The sequence below is a fragment of the Mustela nivalis genome, assembly GCF_964662115.1.
Source record: "Mustela nivalis genome assembly, chromosome: 11".
Lineage (NCBI taxonomy): Eukaryota > Metazoa > Chordata > Mammalia > Carnivora > Mustelidae > Mustela > Mustela nivalis.
Window position 1 is genome coordinate 49,235,009 of NC_139030.1, and position 20,014 is coordinate 49,255,022.

A 20,014-nucleotide genomic window follows, 5' to 3' on the forward strand; every position below is an offset into this window, starting at 1 on the left:
TCAGTTTTGAAGTACCTACACTAAGAAGTTACTATAAAGAGAACGTGTAATTCAATACCCATATCTACTCTAAATTTTAGTTACTTATGTATAAAACAATATTTAAGAAACACTCTAAAATTATTTACAATAAATAAAGTATTATTAAGATTTCTAGGAAAAGAATCACCTACCCTTGGTCCTCTTCCTTTAATCTTCCTGCCAGACCTAGTAACTAAAAGTCGCCTCTGGTATGAAGCAGGCTGAGAATTAGGTGGATTACTAGAAGGAAGCAAAGGGAAAATTAAAACAAACATACACACACACACACTCAGTCATCAAAAAATATGAAATTTTCCATTTTTAACAATGGAACTAGATTATGCTAAATGAAATAAGTCAGTCAGAGAAAGACAATTACATGATATCACTCATGCATGGAGGTTAAGAAACAAGACAGATGACCATAGTAGGGGAGAGAGAAGAATAAAATCAGACGAAATCAGAGAGGAAGACAAAGCATGAGGGTTGTTGGAGGGATGGGGCAACTGGGTGATGGACTTAAGGAGGGCATTTGATGTCATGAGCACTGGGTGTTGTATGCAAATGATGAATCAGTAGACTCTACCTCTGAAACTAATAAAATATACTATATATTAATGAATTAAATTTAAATTAAAACAACTTCATTAAAATAAATCTGGAGAATACAGCTTTACTGATCTAAACTAATAAATTTAAGGCTTATATATAATCAGTAGTTTTCAATGTTATCAACTCCTAGTAGTATCTGAAGTATAGGAGCATTTTTCAACCGTTCATGACTAGCAAGTGCTACTGGTACTTAGAGCCATGAGTTAGGAATGCTAAAATCTTGTTATGCATGAGACTGAAGAACTATTCTGCCCCCAAATGCCAGCTGTGTGCTGAGAAACACTGTTAAGTAACCATTTTTAAGATGAAATTAACTTGACAGTGTTAAGGAAAATCAGCATAGGCTGTATGCCACTAAGAGAATAATTTTAAAACTATCTTATTCCGGGGCACCTTGGTGGCTCAGTAGGGTTGAGCCTCTGACTCTTGATTTCAGCTCAGGTCATGATCTTAGGGTCCTGGGATCAACCCCTTGTCAGGCTCTGTGCTCCAAGGGGAATCTGCTTGAGATTCTCTCTCTCCCTGCCCCTCCCCCTGCTTGCACAACACTTTCTCTAAAATAAATAAAATCTTTAAAGAACAAAACAAAAAAACTGTATCATATTCCAAAGTATCTTATAATCCTATAAGCAACTGTTCACTGTTAAAACAACTACAGGAAAGAGTAATTAATCATAATAAAGTAGACACAAGCAGGTGTGAATTAGCAAAAACATTTATATCCTGGTTTACACCAAAAAGGGAAAAATTTCAAAAAATAACCAGTTAATATTTAATTAGCACAAACAATATCCATGTAAATTATGTTTGAAAAGCTCATTCTAAAGTAGTTTAAATATTTTCTCTGTAATATTTATTTCCTTAAAAATATCCTTTCCTAATACTTGAGGAAAAATGAACTCAATCCAATCTATTGATATTACAATTCAAGTAAATATTTTTTTTAAACTAAGACTTATTTTTATATTTTTACTGTATTGTGAAAGTATAGGGGAGATATTCAGAATTTTATTACTTTTATAACATTTTAAACATAAATAAGAAAATGACCTCAAAATATTTTTGCTTTTAGACATAATTATTAAAATGATTTATAAAGAACCAGTAGCCAGGGCACCTGGGTGGCTCAGTGGGTTAAAGCCTCTGCCTTCAGCTCAGGTCATGATCCCAGGGTCCTGGGATCAAGCCCTGCATCGGGATCTCTGCTCCGCAAGCCAGGAGCCTGCTTCCCCCGTCTCTCGGCCTGCCTCTCTGCCTACCAATCTCTATTAAATAAATAAATATTTATTTATTTGACAGAGATCACAAGTAGGCAGAGAGGCAGGCAGAGAGAGAGAAAGGAGTCAACAGTATTCCTGCTGAGCAGAGAGCCTGATGTGAGAGAGGCTTGATCCCAGGACCCTGGGATCATGACCTTAGCCGAAGACAGAGGCTTTAACCCACTGAGCCACCCAGCCACCCCAATAAATAAAATCTTAAAAAAAAAGAACCAATAGCCTACTAATACTACTTATGTGAATTTATGTAGAAAAATTTTCAAAGACCTTGAACACAATATCAATTTTCATAACAATACTATGAATTAGGCATTTTTGAAAAATAGCATTTTTGCTCTATTAGATAACTGAAAAATAAGGGTTTTTAAAGTTTTAAGTTTAAACTTTTAAATTTAAAAGTTTAATACATACAGATTACACAGTAAGACAGCTTGTTTTAAATGGAATTGGTCTGAAATGCCACAACACATCTATTTGCAGTGCTTTTTTTTTTCAAAAAAGTAACTTTAACTCAAATCTGTTTGAATTAAGTCAGTGTATCTTTTTAGCTATATAGTTAAGAAAAAGGAGCTTTGCTATGTAGTTAAGAAAAAGGAGCTTTGCTAAAAGATTTCAGTCTTAGGACGAGGTCACCAATTAAATCTTGCTTAAAGACTTAAAAAAAAGTCTACGGCCATACCACCCTGAACGCGCCCGATCTCATCTGATCTTGGAAGCTAAGCAGGGTCAGGCCTGGTTAGTACTTGGATGGGAAGACTTAAAGAAAAAAAGTTCTATTTTAAAGAGTGTAGGGCACTTTACAAGATAGAGACGTTAACATACCACTCTCTGTCTCTCTCTCTCTCTCTGTTTTTCCTTTCTTTTTCATCAGCTTTAGGAGGACTTTTTCTCATTAGGAATCTATTTTCAGGTATAGGAGGGATCTCTTCTGGACGGACAGTAGACTGGGGTTGTGCTTCAAGATTTTCAGTCTCACTTTCACTAGATGCACTTAACAGAAAACATAAAAAAATTCCACTTGGTTATTATGTGCCTACCTCAACCAACTGTTGCTATTTCTTTTCTTTGTAAGATGTCACAATATAGGAGCCATCCTGCCCACCCCCTTCAAGGATGTGATAATATACAGAAAATCCTCCTTCATTCTTCTGATAAACCAGCCAACTAACCCCAAACCAAAACCAATCGTTTCCATGATCACATTCTCAGAAAGTATTTTCCAATTAAATGGATCTAAAATATGAACTCCATAGGCAATATACTCAAATAAATTTAAAATATTTTAAAATGTAGGCAAAGAAATTAGTTACTTTAAAGGCAATAGGCATCAAGTTCTAGTACAAAGATTATTTCAGACAAAACAGAAAAGTAAATATACTGACAGTATTTACTTTTACCCTTGTACTTTCATAGCAACAAAGGGAATAAAGGACAAAAAAAATAATAAAGGACAAAAAAAAAGCGAGAGAGACTGCTATAAAAAATAAGGAAAACAGTAGCTGGTTTCCTATAACTCTCACTAATCCTATATATTCCTTCTATGAAACATAAACTTATAAAACCAAAAGCATCATTTCAATGAGTTCAGACAAAAAGAACTGAATGGCTTTGTTGAAAATGGAAATGAAATGTACCTAAATTTAATCTATAGACTCCAGAAACAAAATGGTCTTATACTTATTGACAGGAAATATTTCTCACTATTTTAATATTGCCATACAGTTGATCCAAAATCCCAAAAGATTTACTTATAAACTAAAGGGAATTAGGATATAAAGCTAGTACTATAAAAGAATTTAAAATTAAGACCTTTTCTTGCTTTTCTTTCGCTTCTTCTTTTCTTTCTTGTGTTTTCGGGAATTTTTCCTATGTTTCTTTTTTCTTTTTTTTGATTTCTCTTCAGAAGCACTTTCTGAGTCAGAAGTATCAGAAGAGGACTGAGAATCACTTGAGCTATCTGAGTCACTGGATGAGGAGGAAGATGATGATGACTTATGTCTTTTCTTTTCTTCTTTCTTAGCTTTAATAAGAAACAAAAAATGTTTTGGTCAGGACTTTTTAGATAAACTCTGTAAGTGGAAATTTAGGTTTGCAGCAGATTCTCACTAAGTCCAGTATTTAACACTTGCTCATCCAGCTATCTGAACTGAGGGGTACAGGGAAGGAGTCAAGACTTAGGATCAGAATCCAGATCTCTGAATTAATGGATCAAAGTTGTATCTATTATGCCAAAGAATTCTGGAAAAGTAACAGGTAAGTCTAAAGTACTAAGCTGATTTTAGGAAACATTTAAATGAGTTTCTAAGAAGGAGAGAATTTTAAGAGTCCCAGATCAAATCTTCTTGCGGTTTTTGACTTTTTCTATTATCAAGAATAGAGGGATAACTGTGGGAGAGAAGTAACACACATACACAATACTCGGCATGAATTTGGAAAATAAGAAACATGACTGGCACTGGCACTGGCTTGTTTCAATACCTGAGCATTCCTCTAATAATTAAAAATTTAGCTTAGTTGAAGAGCAGAATTACCAAAGAGGGCAGTCATTTGCTAATGATTAATAACTGTGTTACAATACTATGCTACAAAAAGTAATTTCAAATTGAAATTTTATTTTGGGTTAAGTAGGTAATAATTTTTAAAGGGATCCCAAAACTTAAATGCTTTAAGGACTAGGCAACTAATATATTTAAGTGAAATTAACCAGGTATGATACAACAGGAACTGGGGAAAGATAAGATGAACTGAATGGAGCCTGACTCATCAAAAGGTATTCAAAATCAAACTATGGTGGAGTTAAAGTGAAATCAAGCCAAAGATGGGACACTGATATATGGATAAGTATAATAAATTGGAACACATCAAATATATCCGAATCCATCAGTTCATAATGATATTTGCAAATAAAATATGAAGAATTTACACACTTTTCTTTATACAAACTGTACCCCATACAAGCTAACCAAACAGTAAATGAAAGGAATATGCTCTTTTATCAAAAGTATTACAGGAATAAATGAAGTAGAAATTAAGGTTAGGATATCATCATTTTGTAACTCATAATGAGGCACTGACACCAAGAGGAGCTACAGAGCACAAAAACTACCTTTCATACGTGACACTTGCTCCTGTCAAAAAAATACATCCAGGTTGCCTGGGTGGCTCAGTGGGTTAAGCTTCTGCCTTCAGCTCAGGCCATGATCTCAGGGTCCCAGGGAGCCTGCGTCCCCTTCCCACTCTTCCTGCCTCTCTGCCTACTTGTGATCTCTCCCTCTCTCTCTCTGTCAAATAAGTAAATAAATAAAATCTTTAAAAACCACTAAATAAATAAATATATAAATCCATCCAAGCTGCATCTGATCCACTTTCTAGACTTAACTACAAAGTCATATGTAACACATGCTACATAATGTGTTCAAAGAAAGAACACATTATGTAACAAAGATGCAATCAGTATAATCTAATGTGTGCAATAATGGAAATACTACAGGACAAATGACCTAGCTTGTTCAACAAATAAATCTAAACTAACAAAAGGGATGGCAGCAGAAATTTATTTAAAACAAACAAAAAGGGACGCCTGGGTGGCTCAGTTGGTTAAGCAGCTGCCTTCGGCTCAGGACATGATCCCAGCGTCCTGGGATCGAGTCCCACATCGGGCTCCTTGCTTGGCAGGGAGCCTGCTTCTCCCTCTGCCTCTTCCTGCCACTCTGTCTGCCTGTGCTTGCTCTCGCTTCTCTCTCTATGACAAATAAATAAAATAAAATCTTTAAAAAACAAACAAACAAACAAACAAAAAAATCACACAACCCCAATGTATTCAAATTAAATCATTAAAAAAACAACATTAATGAAACAAGTAGAAATTTTAACACTGACAGGAACATTTAGGAATATATGTTTGTGGACATTATGATTATGATTTTTTTAAGAATCATTTTTTTACAGACCAATAATGAAATATTTATCAATAAAATGTTATGCCTAGAATATCCTTCAAAATTATAAGAAAGGGAGAACAGGCCGGGGCATAGGTAAAATGAGACTGGCCATGACTTACTTGTTGAAACTGCGTAATGAACACTTGCTTGGTGATACAACTTCAACCACTTCTGTATAATATATTAGTATTTTCCAGGATTAAGAAAAAAATCAGAGGACATAGAACATCCATCTTTGTACTGACTGCTGGTTGATTGCAGACCTTAACTCAAAGGGTTAACAATTGGTTTATAGCCTTTCCTTTAGCCGAAGGAGCACCTGAGGACCTAGCAGTTGGCCAAATCATTCTTGAAACTCTTAACTCAGAATTTATAGGAGTGTACTAATTATAAGATAAATGACAGTCTGGCTGAAGTTACTATGTACTTTATCCAGGATTTGCAGTTCACTGCCAAGATTGTTTTTTCAGTACCAGTTAAGATGCTGTTGCACTGGAGAATGGGAATAGGTATAAAAGGTGAAGGGGGAGGAGGCGGGAAGGTGAAGGGACCTGAGGTAAAGGCTTCATCACACAGTCATGTTCCTCAGGATCATGAATATAACAAGTATGAGATACCTGGGACATATGCAAGCTCTGCGTGGAAATCATGAGATCTCTACTATATTGTTGTACAAGCTATGCTGTTCCTGTCCTGTATCCTTTCGTAAAGGAAAATAAAGTCAGTGCTGAGTAAAGTCTATTTTGACTCATGAGTCCAATTGTTAATCTGAACCCAAGACTACTATTGCCAGTTGAAGCACAGAATGGGTATGTAAACATATACAAACTGCAACACCTACTTGTATGTAGTACAAACCTGAGATGGGTAGGTGGGTAGCAGGTAATCAAACTTAAACTGAAGGAATAAATTCATAATGAGTAACTCTAAACATGAGATCACATAATAGGCAAGCAGAATTTCACATAAACATAGTAATACTTTGATCACCATGATTTACCAGATTAACAAAGCTTTATTTATCAGTTCCAACTTACATTTTTTTGCAATGAGATTCTTTCCCATAATAAATACATTGCAGTTGGTTTAACAAATAAGCCTATTCTCCCCACTGTATTAAATCTATTTCAAATGACCATTATTTAGTTCATATACCGCTTTTTTCCTTAAATTTTACTTATTTAAGAGCAAGCAACAGAGTGAGATAGACAGAGAGAGAGAGAGAGAGAGAGCACGCACGAGCACACAAGCAGGGAAAGAGAGTGAGGGTGGAGCAGACTTCCTGCCAAGTAGGGAGCCTAATGAATACTCAATACCAGGGCCCTGGGGGATCATGACCGGAGCTGAAGGCAGTCACTGAACTGACTAAGCTACATCACTTTTCAAGAACACATCTTAATGAAGCAAGGTATCACAATAACATGAAATGCCAGAGAGTGATTTATGACTATTTTTAATGGTAATATAATCTGCCTGAATATCAGATGACATCTACTATAAATAAACTATGTTTTAGGAAAAATGACTTGGAAGGAAGCTTAAAAAGCTCCAAGGTTGGGAAAAAAATTCCCACTTCTAATGTTGTCATTATTTTACAAGTGAAATTTAGTTTTTGTGTCCTTTTCCTATTATGGGCTCAGGAAAAAAAGAAGAAAAAATGATTCAGAAAGAAATGGCAGTTAAAGAACAAAAGAGTGAAAAGGCAAAAGGGACATGCCAAAATCAGTATTAGTTCTAACAGAATATATCCTGAGTCTCCAAATCTGTGTTAAATTAAATTTAAAACTATGATTTAGGCATATTGTGAATCTGACTGAAACTTTATCCTTTCCAGATGGATGACCAAACCCCTGTATAGTCAAAACTCCGTGTGCAATTTTTGACTCCACAGAAACTTAATTGCCAATAGCCTACTATTGACCAGAAACATTACCAATAATATAAATAGCTAAGCAACAAATATTTATAAGTTATATGGATTATATACTCTATTTTATTTTATTATACCTTTTTAGAGAAGGAAAAGAGGAGAGAGAGAAGTTGGAGCAAATGGATGGAGAGAGAGAGAGAAACTCTAGCAGGCTCCACACCCAGCATGGAGTCTGATATGGGGCTTGACCTCTCAACCCTGAGCCAAAATGAAGAGCTGATTAACCAACTGAGCCACCCAGACGCCCCTGTATACTGTATAATTAAAATAAGCGAGAGAGGGGCGCCTGGGTGGCTCAGTGGGTTAAAGCCTCTGCCTTCGGCTCAGGTTATGATCCCAGGGTCCTGGGATGGAGCCTCACATCAGGCTCTCTGCTCAACAGGGATCCTGTTTATTCCTTTCTCTCTCTCTGCCTGCCTCTCTGCCTACTTGTGATCTCTGTCAAATAAATAAATAAAATCTTTAAAAAAATGAGAGGAAAAAATATTAAGAAAATCATAAGAAAAAAACACACTTCCCAGTATTATACTGTATTTATATATTTTTAAAAATCCATGTATAGGAGGAAGGAGTCAAGATGGTGAAGTAGCAGGCTGAGACGACATCAGGTAGCAGGAGATCAGCTAGATAGCTTATCAAACCATTCAGAACACCTACAAATACAACAGGAGATCGAAGAGAAGAGCAACAATTCTAGAAACAGACTGACCACTTTCTGAAAGGTAGGACCGGCAGAGAAGTGAATCCAAAGCAATGGGAAGATAGACTGCGGGGGGAGGGGCCGGCTCCCGGCAAGCAGCGGAGCAAGGGAGCACAAAATCAAGACTTTTAAAAGTCTGCTCCACTGAGGGACATTGTTCCAGAGGCTAAGCCGGGATAAAGCCCACATGGGGACAGCGTGGCCTCAGGTCACCCAGGGTCACAGAAAAATGGGGGGTGTCTGAGTGCCGCAGAGCTCGCAGGTTATTAGAGCGGGGAAGCTGGCTACAGAGACAGAGTTGAGGAGTGAGCTCTGAGCTCGGGAATGAAAATGGCAGCCTCCCAGTCTCCAGCCCGGAGGAGCCGAGAGCTCGGGGCCCCATTCGTAATCCGTGGCACAGGCCACTGCTCTGTGAGTGGGGTCCCCAGAAGAGCTCAGGGATCTGCAGGGTTCAGAGACTCCAGGCGGAGCTGTGTGCCAGAGACAGAGACGCTTGGTCACAGGCTGGGTGAGCTCAGAGTGCAGCCGTGGCCAGGGAGATGGGAGTGATAGAGTGCTTTTCTCTGAGGGCACACTGAGGAATGGGGCCCCGAGCTCTCGGCTCCTCCGGGCTGGAGACTGGGAGGCTGCCATTTTCATTCCTGACCTCTGGAACTCTACCTAAAGTGTTCAGAAAACAAAAGCTCCCAAAAGCGAACCCAAAGGGATTACTTAGCCTAGCCCCTGGTAAGGGCGGTACAATTCCACCTCAGGCAAACGCACTTGAGAATCACAACAGGAACCTTCCCCAGAAGACAAATAGGAAACCAGCTAAGACCAAGTTCACTTACCAAGAAGAACAGCGGAATTCCAAAGAAGGAGAAAACAAAGCATGGAATTTATGGCTTTCTCCCCATGATTCTTTAATCTTGCAAAGTTGGTTAATTTTTTTAAATTTTTATTTTATTTATTTTTTTTAAAAGATTTTATTTATTTATTTGACAGAGAGAGATCACAAGCAGGCAGAGAAGCAAGGGGAGAGAGGAAGAGAGGAGGAAGCAGGCTCTCCGCTGAGCAGAGAGCCCGATGCGGGACTCGATCCCAGGATCCTGAGATCATGACCTGAGCCGAAGGCAGAGGTTTAACCCACTGAGCCACCCAGGCACCCCTAATTTTATTTTTTTTCTTATGCTAAATTTTTAAAAACTTTTACCCTTTCCTCTTTTAACATTTTTTAACTAAGTTTATCTTAACAATACCTTTCATTAAAAAAAACTAATCTTTTTTTAAACTTCATTATTATAGACATATTTTATCCTTCATTGTATCTAACTTTATTTTTTATATACACATAGAATTTTTTTTTCTAAAAAATTTGGGGTACAACTTCTTCTAATAGATCAAAATATGCCCTAAATCTGGCACCGCGCTTCTTCTAGTCTTCAGCCTGAGAAAATTCTCTCCACCTTCTTTTTCTCTATTCTCCCAACCAACTTACCTTATCAACTCCCTTTTTTAGAAAAAAAATTTTTTTTTAAAGATTTATTTATTTGACAGAGAGAAATCACAAGTAGACAGAGAGGCAGCCAGAGAGAGAGAGAGAGGGAAGCAAGCTCTCTGCTGAGCAGAGAGCTCGATGCGGGACCCGATCCCAGGACCCTGAGATCATGACCTGAGCCGAAGGCAGCGGCTTAATCCACTGAGCCACCCAGGCGCCCCCCCTTTTTAGAAATTTTTAAAAATATATATTTTTTCCATCTTTATAGTCATATTCCATCCCTTCATTGTGTTTACCCTTATATATGTTTTTCATTCTTTAAAATTTTGGGAGGTAGTTTCTTCTAGGAGACCAAAATACTCCCAAAATTAAGTGGGTGACCCTGTTCTAGGCACCAGTCTAATATAGATATATATATTTTTATATATTTTTTTTCTTTTATATATATATATATATATTTTTTTTTAATCTTTTTTTGAACTACTTTTTACTCCTTTCTCCCCCCCCCCCCCACCACGATTTGGGGTCTCTTCTGATCTGGTTAAAGCACATTTTCCTGGGGTCCTTGCCACCCTTTAAGTATTTTATTTGCTCCTTCATATATTCTTATCTGGACAAAATGACAAGGTGGAAAAACTCACCACAAAAAAAGGAACAAGAGGCAGTACCGAAGGCTAGGGACCTAATCAATACAGACATGGGTAATAGGTCATGAGTTCAGAATGATCTAGAATTCAGAATGACAATTCTCAAGGTTCTAGCCGGGCTCGATAAAGGCATGGAAGGTATTAGAGAAACCCTGTCCGGAGAAATAAAAGCCCTTTCTGGAGAAATAAAAGAACTAAAATCTAACCAAGTTGAAATAAAAAAAGCTATTAATGAGGTGCAATAAAAAATGGAGGCTCTTGGGGCGCCTGGGTGGCTCAGTGTGTTGGGCCGCTGCCTTCGGCTCGGGTCATGATCCCGGGGTCCTGGGATCGAGCCCCGCATCGGGCTCTCTGCTCAGCAGGGAGCCTGCTTCCCTCCTCTCTCTCTCTGCCTGCCTCTCTGCCTGCTTGTGATTTCTCTCTCTGTCAAATAAATAAATAAATAAAATCTTAAAAAAAAAAAAAAAATGGAGGCTCTTACTGCTAGGATAAATGAGGTAGAAGAAATAATTAGTGATATAGAAGACCAAATGACAGAGAATAAAGCAGCTGAGCAAAAGAGAGACAAACAACTACAGGACCACGAGGGGAGAATTCAAGAAATAAGTGACACCATAGGACAAAACAACATTAGAATAATTGGGATTCCAGAAGAAGAAGAGAGAAGGGAGTAGAAGGCATATTGGAAAGAATTATTGTAGAGAATTTCCCTAATATGGCAAAGAGAACAAGCATCAAAATGCAGGAGGTGCAGAGAACCCCTGCAAAATCAAGAATAGGTCCACACCCCGTCACCTAACAGTAAAATTTACAAGTCTTAGCGACAAAGAGAAAATCCTGAAAGCAGCCCGGGAAAAGAAGTCTGTAACATACAATGGTAAAAATATTAGACTGGCAGCAGACTTATCCACAGAGACCTGGCAGGCCAGAAAGAACTGGCATGATATATTCAGAGCACTAAACGAGAAAAACATGCAGCCAAGAATACTATATCCACCTAGGCTATTGTTGAAAATAGAAGGAGAGAAAAAAAGCTTCCAGGACAAACAAAAACTGAAAGAATTTGCAAACACCAAATCAGCTCTACAGGAAATACTGAAAGGGGTCCTCTAAGCAAAGAGACACCCTAAAAGTAGTAGATCAGAAAGTAACAGAAACAATATACAGTAACAGTCACCTTACAGGCAATACAATGGCACTAAATTCATATCTCTCAATAGTTACCCTGAATGTTAATGGGCTAAATGCCCCAATCAAAAGACACAGGGTATCAGAATGGATAAAAAAACAAAAGCCATTAATATGCTGCCTACAAGAAACTCATTTTAGACCGAAAGACACCTCCAGATTTAAAGTAAGGGGGTAGAAAACAATTTACCATGCTAACGGACATCAAAAGAAAGCTGGGGTGGCAATCCTTATATCAGATCAATTAGATTTTAAGCCAAAGACTATATAATAAGAGATGAGGAAGGACACTATATCATACTCAAAGGGTCTGCCCAACAAGAAAATCTAACAATTTTAAATATTTATGCCCCTAACGTGGGAGCAGCCAACTATATAAACCATTTAATAACAAAATCAAGGAAAGACATTGGCAATAATAACAATAATAGTAGGGGACTTTAACACTCCCCTCACTGAAATGGACAGATCATCCAAGCAAAAGATCAACAAGGAAATAAAGGCCTTAAATGACACAATGGACCAGATGGACATCACAGATATACTCAGAACATTACATTCCAAAGCAAAAGAATACACATTCTTCTCTAGTGCACATGGAACATTCTCCAGAACAGATCACATCCTGGGTCATAAACCAGGTGTCAACTGGTATCAAAAGACTGGGATCATTCCCTGAGTATTTTCAGACCACAATGCTCTGAAGCTAGAACTCAATCACAAGAGGAAATATGGAAAGAACCCAAATACATGGAGACTAAACAGCATCCTTCTAAAGAATGAATGGGTCAACCAGGAAATCAAAGAATTGAAAAAATTCATGGAAACAAATGATAATGAAAACACAACAGTTCAAAATCTTTGGGACACGGCAAAGGCAGTCCTGAGAGGAAAATATATAGCGATACAAGCCTTTCTCAAGAAACAAAAAGGTCTCAAATATACAACCTAACCATACACCTAAGGGAGCTGAAGAAAGAACAAAGAAAGCCTAAGCCCAGCAGAAGAGAAAGATCAGAGAAGAAATCAGTGAAATAGAAACCAAAAAACCCAACAGAACAAATCAACAAAACTAGGAGCTAGTTCTTTGAAAAAAATTATTAAGATTGATAAACCCCTGGCCAGACTTAAAAAAAAGAAAAGAGAAAGAACCCAAATAAATAAAATCATGAATGAAAGAGGAGAGATGACAACTAACAACAAAGAAATACAAACAATTGTAAGAACATATTATGAGGAACTCCACGCCAACAAATTTGACAATCTGGAAGAAATGGATACATTCCTAGAGACATAACAAACTGCCACAACTGAACCAGAAGAAATAGAAAACCTGAACAGACCCATAACCAGTAAGGAGATTGAAACAGTCATCAAAAATCTCCAAACAAACAAATGCCCAGGGCCAGATGGATTCCCAGGGTAATTCTACCAAGCATTTTGTTGTTGTTGTTAAGATTTTATTTATTTATTTGACAGAGATAACAAGTAGGCAGAGAGGCAGGTAGGGAGAGAGAGGAGGAAACAGGCTCCCTGACGAGCAGAGAGCACGATGCGGGGCTCGATCCCAGGAAAATAGACTCAAAATGGATGAAAGACCTCAATGTGAGAAAGGAAATCCATCAAAATCCTTGAGGAGAACACAGGCAACAACCTCTCGACTTCAGTCGCAGCAACAACTTCTTAGGAACATCACCAAAGGCAAGGGAAGCAAGGGCAAAAACGAACTACTGGGACTTCCTCAAGATCAAAGGCTTTTGCAAAGCAAAGGAAACAGTTAACAAAACCAAAGACAACTGACAGAATGGGAGAAGATATTTGCAAACGACATATCAGATAAAGGGCTAGTATCCAAAGTCTATAAAGAACTTATCAAACTCAACACCCAAAGAGCAAATAATCCAATCAAGAAATGGCCAGAGGACATGAACAGACATTTCTGCAAAGAAGACATCTAGATGGCCAACAGACACATAAAAAGTGCTCCAAACACTCGGCATTAGTGATGTACAAATCAAAACCACAATGAGATACCACCTCACACCAGTCAGAATGGCTAAAATTAACAAGTCAGGAAATGACAGATGCAGGCGAGGATGCAGAGAAAGGGGAATCCTCCTAACTGTTGGTGGGAATGCAAGCTGGTGCAACCACTCCAGAAAACAGCATGGAGGTTCCTCAAAAAGTTGAAAATAGAGCTACCTTACGACCCAGCAATTGCACTACTGGGTATTTACCCTAAAGATACAAATGTAGTAATCCGAAGGAGCACGTGCACCCGAATGTTTATAGCAGCAATGTCCACAATAGCCAAACTATGGAAAGAACACAGACATCCATCAACAGATGAATGGATAAAGAAGATGTGGTATATACATACAATGGAATACTATGCAGCCATCAAAGAAATGAAATCTTGCCATTTGTGACTCCCTGGATGGATCTAGAGAATATTATGCTTAGCGAAATAAGTCATTCAGAGAAAGACAACTATCATATGATCTCCCTGACATGAGGAAGTGGAGATGCAACATAGGGGGTATGGGGGGTAGGAAAAGAATAAATAAAACAGGATAGGATCGGGAGGGAGACAAACCATAAGAGACTCTTACTGTCACAAAACAAACTGAGGGTGACCAAGGGGAGGGGGGTAGGGAGAGGGTGGGGGGGTTGTGGACAATGGGGAGGGTGTGTGATATGTTGAGTGCTGTGAAGTGTGTAAACCTGGTGATTCACAGACCTGTACCCCTGGGGCTAATAATACATTATATGTTTATTAAAAAAAAAATCCATGTATAAATGGATTCATGGAGTTCAAACCAATGTGGCTCAAAGGTCAACTGTATGTTTAACTGAATAGTATATAGATAGGTATGTAAATGATGGCAGGAATAAAGACTGTAGAGTACATGGTAAGTTCCATAGTAAACTTATAAGGCATGCACTTTTCCTCAAAGAGTTTAGGATCTATTTGGAACATCAGACCAACAAGTTGTGCATTCAATAGCAAATAGCATCAGAAAATATACACTTAAGTAGTAAATTTTCTAGAAACTCTTTGACTATAAATTGTATAAGGATCTAGAAGTGAGTACAGCCAAGAAACACAAGAGTAAAGTAGAAAGGCTTTCAAGAAGTAAAGTCAGTTCCGCTGTTACACAACTTATATATTCCTATAAATCATTATGCTGTATATGAAAAATTACACAATAAAAACTACATGGCTTATGGGAAAAATGGGGAAAGGGGTGCAAACTCAAAAACTTCAATGACCGGGGCACCTGGGTGGCTCAGTGGGATAAAGCCTCTGCCTTCGGCTCAGGTCATGATCCCAGGGTCCTGGGATCGAGCCCCGCATCGGCCTCTCTGCTCAGTGGGGAGCCTGCTTCCTCCTCTCTCTCTGCCTACTTGTAATTTTTTTCACAGAATTGGAAAAACAATCCTAAAATCGGTATGGAACCAGAAAAGACCCTAAATAGTCAAAACAATCTTGAAAAAGGACAAACTGAAGGCATCACAATCCCAAATTTCAAGATTTTCAAAGCTATAGTAATCAAAACAGTATAGTAGTGGCCCCCAAACAGACACAGAAATCAAAAGCACAGAACAGACAGTTCAGAAATAAACCCGCAGTTATATGATCAATTAACCTATGCCAAAGGAGGCAAGAATATACAACAGGAAAAAGTGTCTTCAGCAAATGGCACTGGGAAAACTGGACAGCTACATGGAAGAGAATGAAACCAGACCACTTTCTAACACCGTACACAAAAATAAACTCAAAATGGATTAAGGATCTAAATATGAGTTTTGAAGCCATACAAATCCTAGAAGAGAGCATAAGCAGTCATTTCTCTAACATCAGCCATAGCATGTTTTTTCTAGATACATCTCTGGAGGCAAGGAGAACAAAAGCAAAAACTATTGAGACTCCATCAAAATATAAAGGTTCTGCACAGAAAAGAAACAATCAGCAAAACTAAAAGACAGCTAACTGGGGTACCTGGGTGATTCAGACAGTTAAGTGTCTGCCTTCGGCTCAGGTCATGATCCCAGGGATCAAGCCCGACATCAGGCTCTCTGCTCAGTGGCGAGCCTGCTTCCTCCTCTCTCTCTGTCTGTCTCTCTGCCTACTTGTGATTTCTGTCTGTCAAATAAATAAATAAAATCTTAAATAAATAAATAAAAATTTTAAAATTGTAGATAATGGGGTGTCTGGATGGCTCAGTTGGTTAAGCAGATTCCTTCAGCTGAGTTCATGATCCTGGGGTCCTGGGATCGAGCCTGGAGTTAGGGTCCCTGCTTAATGGAGAGTCTGCTTCTCCCTCTCCCATTGCCCCTGACTCGTGTTCACTCTTGCTAACTCTCTCTCTCAAATAAAATCTTAAAAAATAATAATAAAAAGTTAAAAATTGTAGATATTTTAAAACTTTCAAGTTGGACAACAATGGTTTTGATCCTGCAGAAAATCCTCCTATACTTGCCTAACCACTTAACAATCTGTTCCAAAGTATTTGTAACAAACATGTAAGTATTCTTAAGGTCAAATTAAACACTGCTCAAAGCAAAATGACAAGGCAAGTTAAAAATCACAATAGATGAGGGCGCCTGGGTGGCTCAGTGGGTTAAGCCGCTGCCTTCGGCTCAGGTCATGATCTCAGGGTCCTGGGATCGAGTCCCACATCGGGCTCTCTGCTCAGCAGGGAGCCTGCTTCCTCCTCTCTCTCTGCCTGCCTCTCTGCCTACTTGTGATCTCTATCAAATAAATAAATAAAATCGAAAAAAAAAAATCACAATAGATGAAAAGGAATTACAAAAAGTAATAACACTTTCAACTTTGGGGCCACATCCGGATAATTTTTTTTTGATTATGTAGTTTTCTTATCATCAGGAAAAAGAACTTCCCAAACCTATTCACAGACCATTTTGGGGGTGAGGGTAGGGTGTAGTGAAATCTTATTAATTAGGTCTTGACTCTACTAGTATGATATTAAGGTAAAACAAAAACAAAAACAAATAAAACAAGCTCCAGAACATTTTGCTTCTAAAAATCTCAGGTAAAACAAACAAACAAACAAAAAAGCTGCCTTATTCATTTTTATTTAAGATCCATAGATTTTTCGTCAATGAATTTCATGTGAAACCTTTGTATTCAAGTAAATTTCTAAGGCACTATCAAATACAGTTCAAGAACAGAACAGAAATTAAAGAACAGAACTACTAAAATAGGTCTCCAGTAGATATTTTCATTTCATATTACTGGTCTCATCTAACACTTGCTAAGTTTAATATCTCATTATTTTTCAGTAAAAGGGCCATCACCACTGCCCCCAATTCCACATTAAGGGCAATGAATGGGAGGGAGTTTGTTGCTATACAAATGAGTCTCTGTATTCTTTACCATCTACTGAGTATAAGATTCACTAGCTGCTTCCCTTGCTCTGTTCTTTGTATATTCTCAGGCAATGTTTCCTACCTCATATATGCAGAATTTCTGCTCATATAACTATTTATTGTCATGTTGCCCCAACTCAGCACTTCTGTTTCTGTAATGTAGCAACGGCCCCCTCTCTTGTTGCATGGTCAAGGTAGACAGACCTCTATTTAAACAACTCCAGCAAGCTCTCAAAAGACCATGACCTGAGGTCCTACCAACTTGTGAAAAACTAGTAAGTACCTTGACTGAGGTAGTGGTTTCATTCTTTGGTGGTCTGTGTTCTATCCTCCACTCTCCCCCATGACAGTCTCTACAAAAACACAGTTTTTATTAGCTTCCAGTGTTCCATTTCTGCATCTTTTGGAAGGTTCTTCTTGACTGTGAACCTTCTCAGGCACATCCAACTAGCTACAAAAAGCAGAATTTCCAATCTTGCAATAGCAAAGGGAGAAAGGCCCAAGAAGATTGCCCAGACTCACCAAGACAATATACAGGTGGGCCCAGACAGTCAGAATTCTTCAGAAGTCTTTTTGTTTTCTTTCAGGAAGTTAGAAAAAGAAAAGAAAGATTCTGTATTTATTTCTTTTTAAACTGGGGTGTAAATTTCTCAAACAAGGTTTTAAATGTAATGATGATGAACACCACCGTGTTGCATGAAACTGTTTCCAATTTAAAACTGTAAGGAGGGCGTCAGTTTATAAACTGGATGTGAGATACAGCTCTACCAAAAAAAAAAAAGATTATATAGAGGCATGACAAAATCGATTCTAACCAATATTCTGAATGGTAACTAAAGGACTGTAGGGTAACGGGTTCAAACTGTGTGGCCTCGAATATAAAAATCTTTTCATATTTCCACAGTATGGTCCAGAACAGAGCAGGAATGGAAGCTATGGCTCAAAACAAATCTGACCTTTTCAGGAACTCCTGGGCAGACACTAATAAAGGGCCAAATGTATGCCCCCTGCCACGCCCCACCCCAACTGCTGAGAATGATAAGGGCAAGGTATGCTTCCTTAGCACAGCAGATACTACATCAACTTTCGGCACAACTTCCTGGTCATAATGGCATAGGCAAAATTAGCATTTATCTCTATTAAGTGAAAATACATCAAAAAGACATGAGACATAAATAACAACATATAAAGAGTGACCATCATTCACTTTCTCTTTCAGCACATATTCAAATTGTGCTGACATTTTATTATCAAAAGAATCTTTACACCAAATTTATTAGAGAATCTATGATAACTGCTTATGGCATAAAAGGCATATTTTTTAATTACCTCAACTTCTTTCTAAATATATAAACGACAGTATTCTTAACTTTTATAAGCAGAGAATAGATCCTAGCACAAGAGATCTTACAGACTACAAACTACAAGAAAAAAAAAAGAATAAAAGATAAAGATTTCCTAGATGATATGGGAAGAAGTACTGCCTTAAACAAGAATGTTCCAATTGTACTAACAATACTCTGAAGAAATAAGTATCTGTACCAGGGTCCAAAACTTGCAAACATCACAGACTGCTTTTTAGTTTTCAATTTTCTAATAAAATAAGTTATTCAGTAATACCTCATTCTTTACTGGATCCTCACAAACACAAGGCATACATTATACATGTTGTTTGTACATATAGACAGATAGCCAGGCTCATGAACACCAAGAAGTTATATAAATACTCCCATTATGAACTGCAGCATACTCCTGCAATGGTTTACAAGGTACATACTTGATATGACAGAGAATGAAATCATCTGAACCAAAGTGGAATACAGAAACAGAAAACTAAAAATAAGTCCTCTATGACAATCTCCCATCTTTTTAAATTAAAACAAATGGGGGCGCCTGGGTGGCTCAGTGGATTAAAGCCTCTGCCTTCAGCTCAGCTCATGATCCCAGGTCCTGGGATGGAGCCCCGCATAGGCTCTCTGCTCAGCGGGGAGCCTGCCCCTCCGCCTACTTGTAATCTCCTTCTGTCAAATTAATTAATTAATTAATTAAAACAAATGTGTACATTTCTACATGACACAAAGAAATTAGTATACCTAAAACTTGAGAACAGAATGTTCTACTTACGGCAATTCTGAAAGGGATTTGTTGAAGACTTTAATGCATTAGCAATACATAACAGAAAAAAGTTCTAAATCTGGAGCCAGCAACCTTAGGTTTGAAGCTTAGCTCCCTGATGTGGTAAACTACTTAATCTTCCAATCATCTTCACCAGTAAAATGGAGGTAATACTACCAGGTTGATATGAGGATCACAAAAAATTACAGAAGACTCTCACATTTGTTAAACACGAAAAACTAAGTACTGGTATTATTACTTCCTAGACTAGTTAGAATGGGCGGAATAGAATCCATTTATTATTTTATTGCTTTCTCCACAGGTAATCTCACCCTATATTTTTAGAATAAGAGACCAAGTATCTGTAATAAATGGTAGCAGTTATATATTTCACAAATATAAACACTTAACATACTCACTTAAAACAAAGTTCTTACCATTCAGATAATACCATATCAAACTACTGGTCATGTTAACTTCAAAAGTTCTAAGAAGTTTCTCAAAAATGCCAGGTACTTCTGAAATCTCAGGAGTGCATGAAGGGAAAATAATTTATTCCCCAGTTTCGTAGTCTATCTTATTCTCTTCAACTGTTATCTTCCCCTTCACTGTGTCTTTCTCTAGAACAGTATTTATTTACCATGCTATTTAGACAACTACCGTCAAAAAAAAAACAAAACAAAGTGGAAGGATAAATTACAGCAAGTACTGA

General features: G+C 37.8%; 1 protein-coding gene across 9 annotated transcripts in view; it reads right to left on the reverse strand.

Annotated features, from left to right (window-relative positions):
* PPIG (peptidylprolyl isomerase G) overlaps positions 1 to 20,014 on the reverse strand; it is a 52,873-nt gene that overhangs the window by 4,509 nt on the left and 28,350 nt on the right. For 8 of the 9 annotated variants that reach the window (XM_082689199.1, XM_082689202.1, XM_082689200.1 and 5 more), the window contains 3 exons: positions 3,720 to 3,930; positions 2,733 to 2,900; positions 174 to 261 (listed from right to left, as the gene is read on the reverse strand). In XM_082689199.1, the coding sequence (XP_082545325.1) occupies positions 174 to 261; positions 2,733 to 2,900; positions 3,720 to 3,930 (467 nt within the window). Of the gene's footprint in view, positions 1 to 173; positions 262 to 2,732; positions 2,901 to 3,719; positions 3,931 to 17,709; positions 17,751 to 20,014 lie in introns of those variants that run through there. The other variant, XM_082689207.1, reaches the window with a different exon arrangement.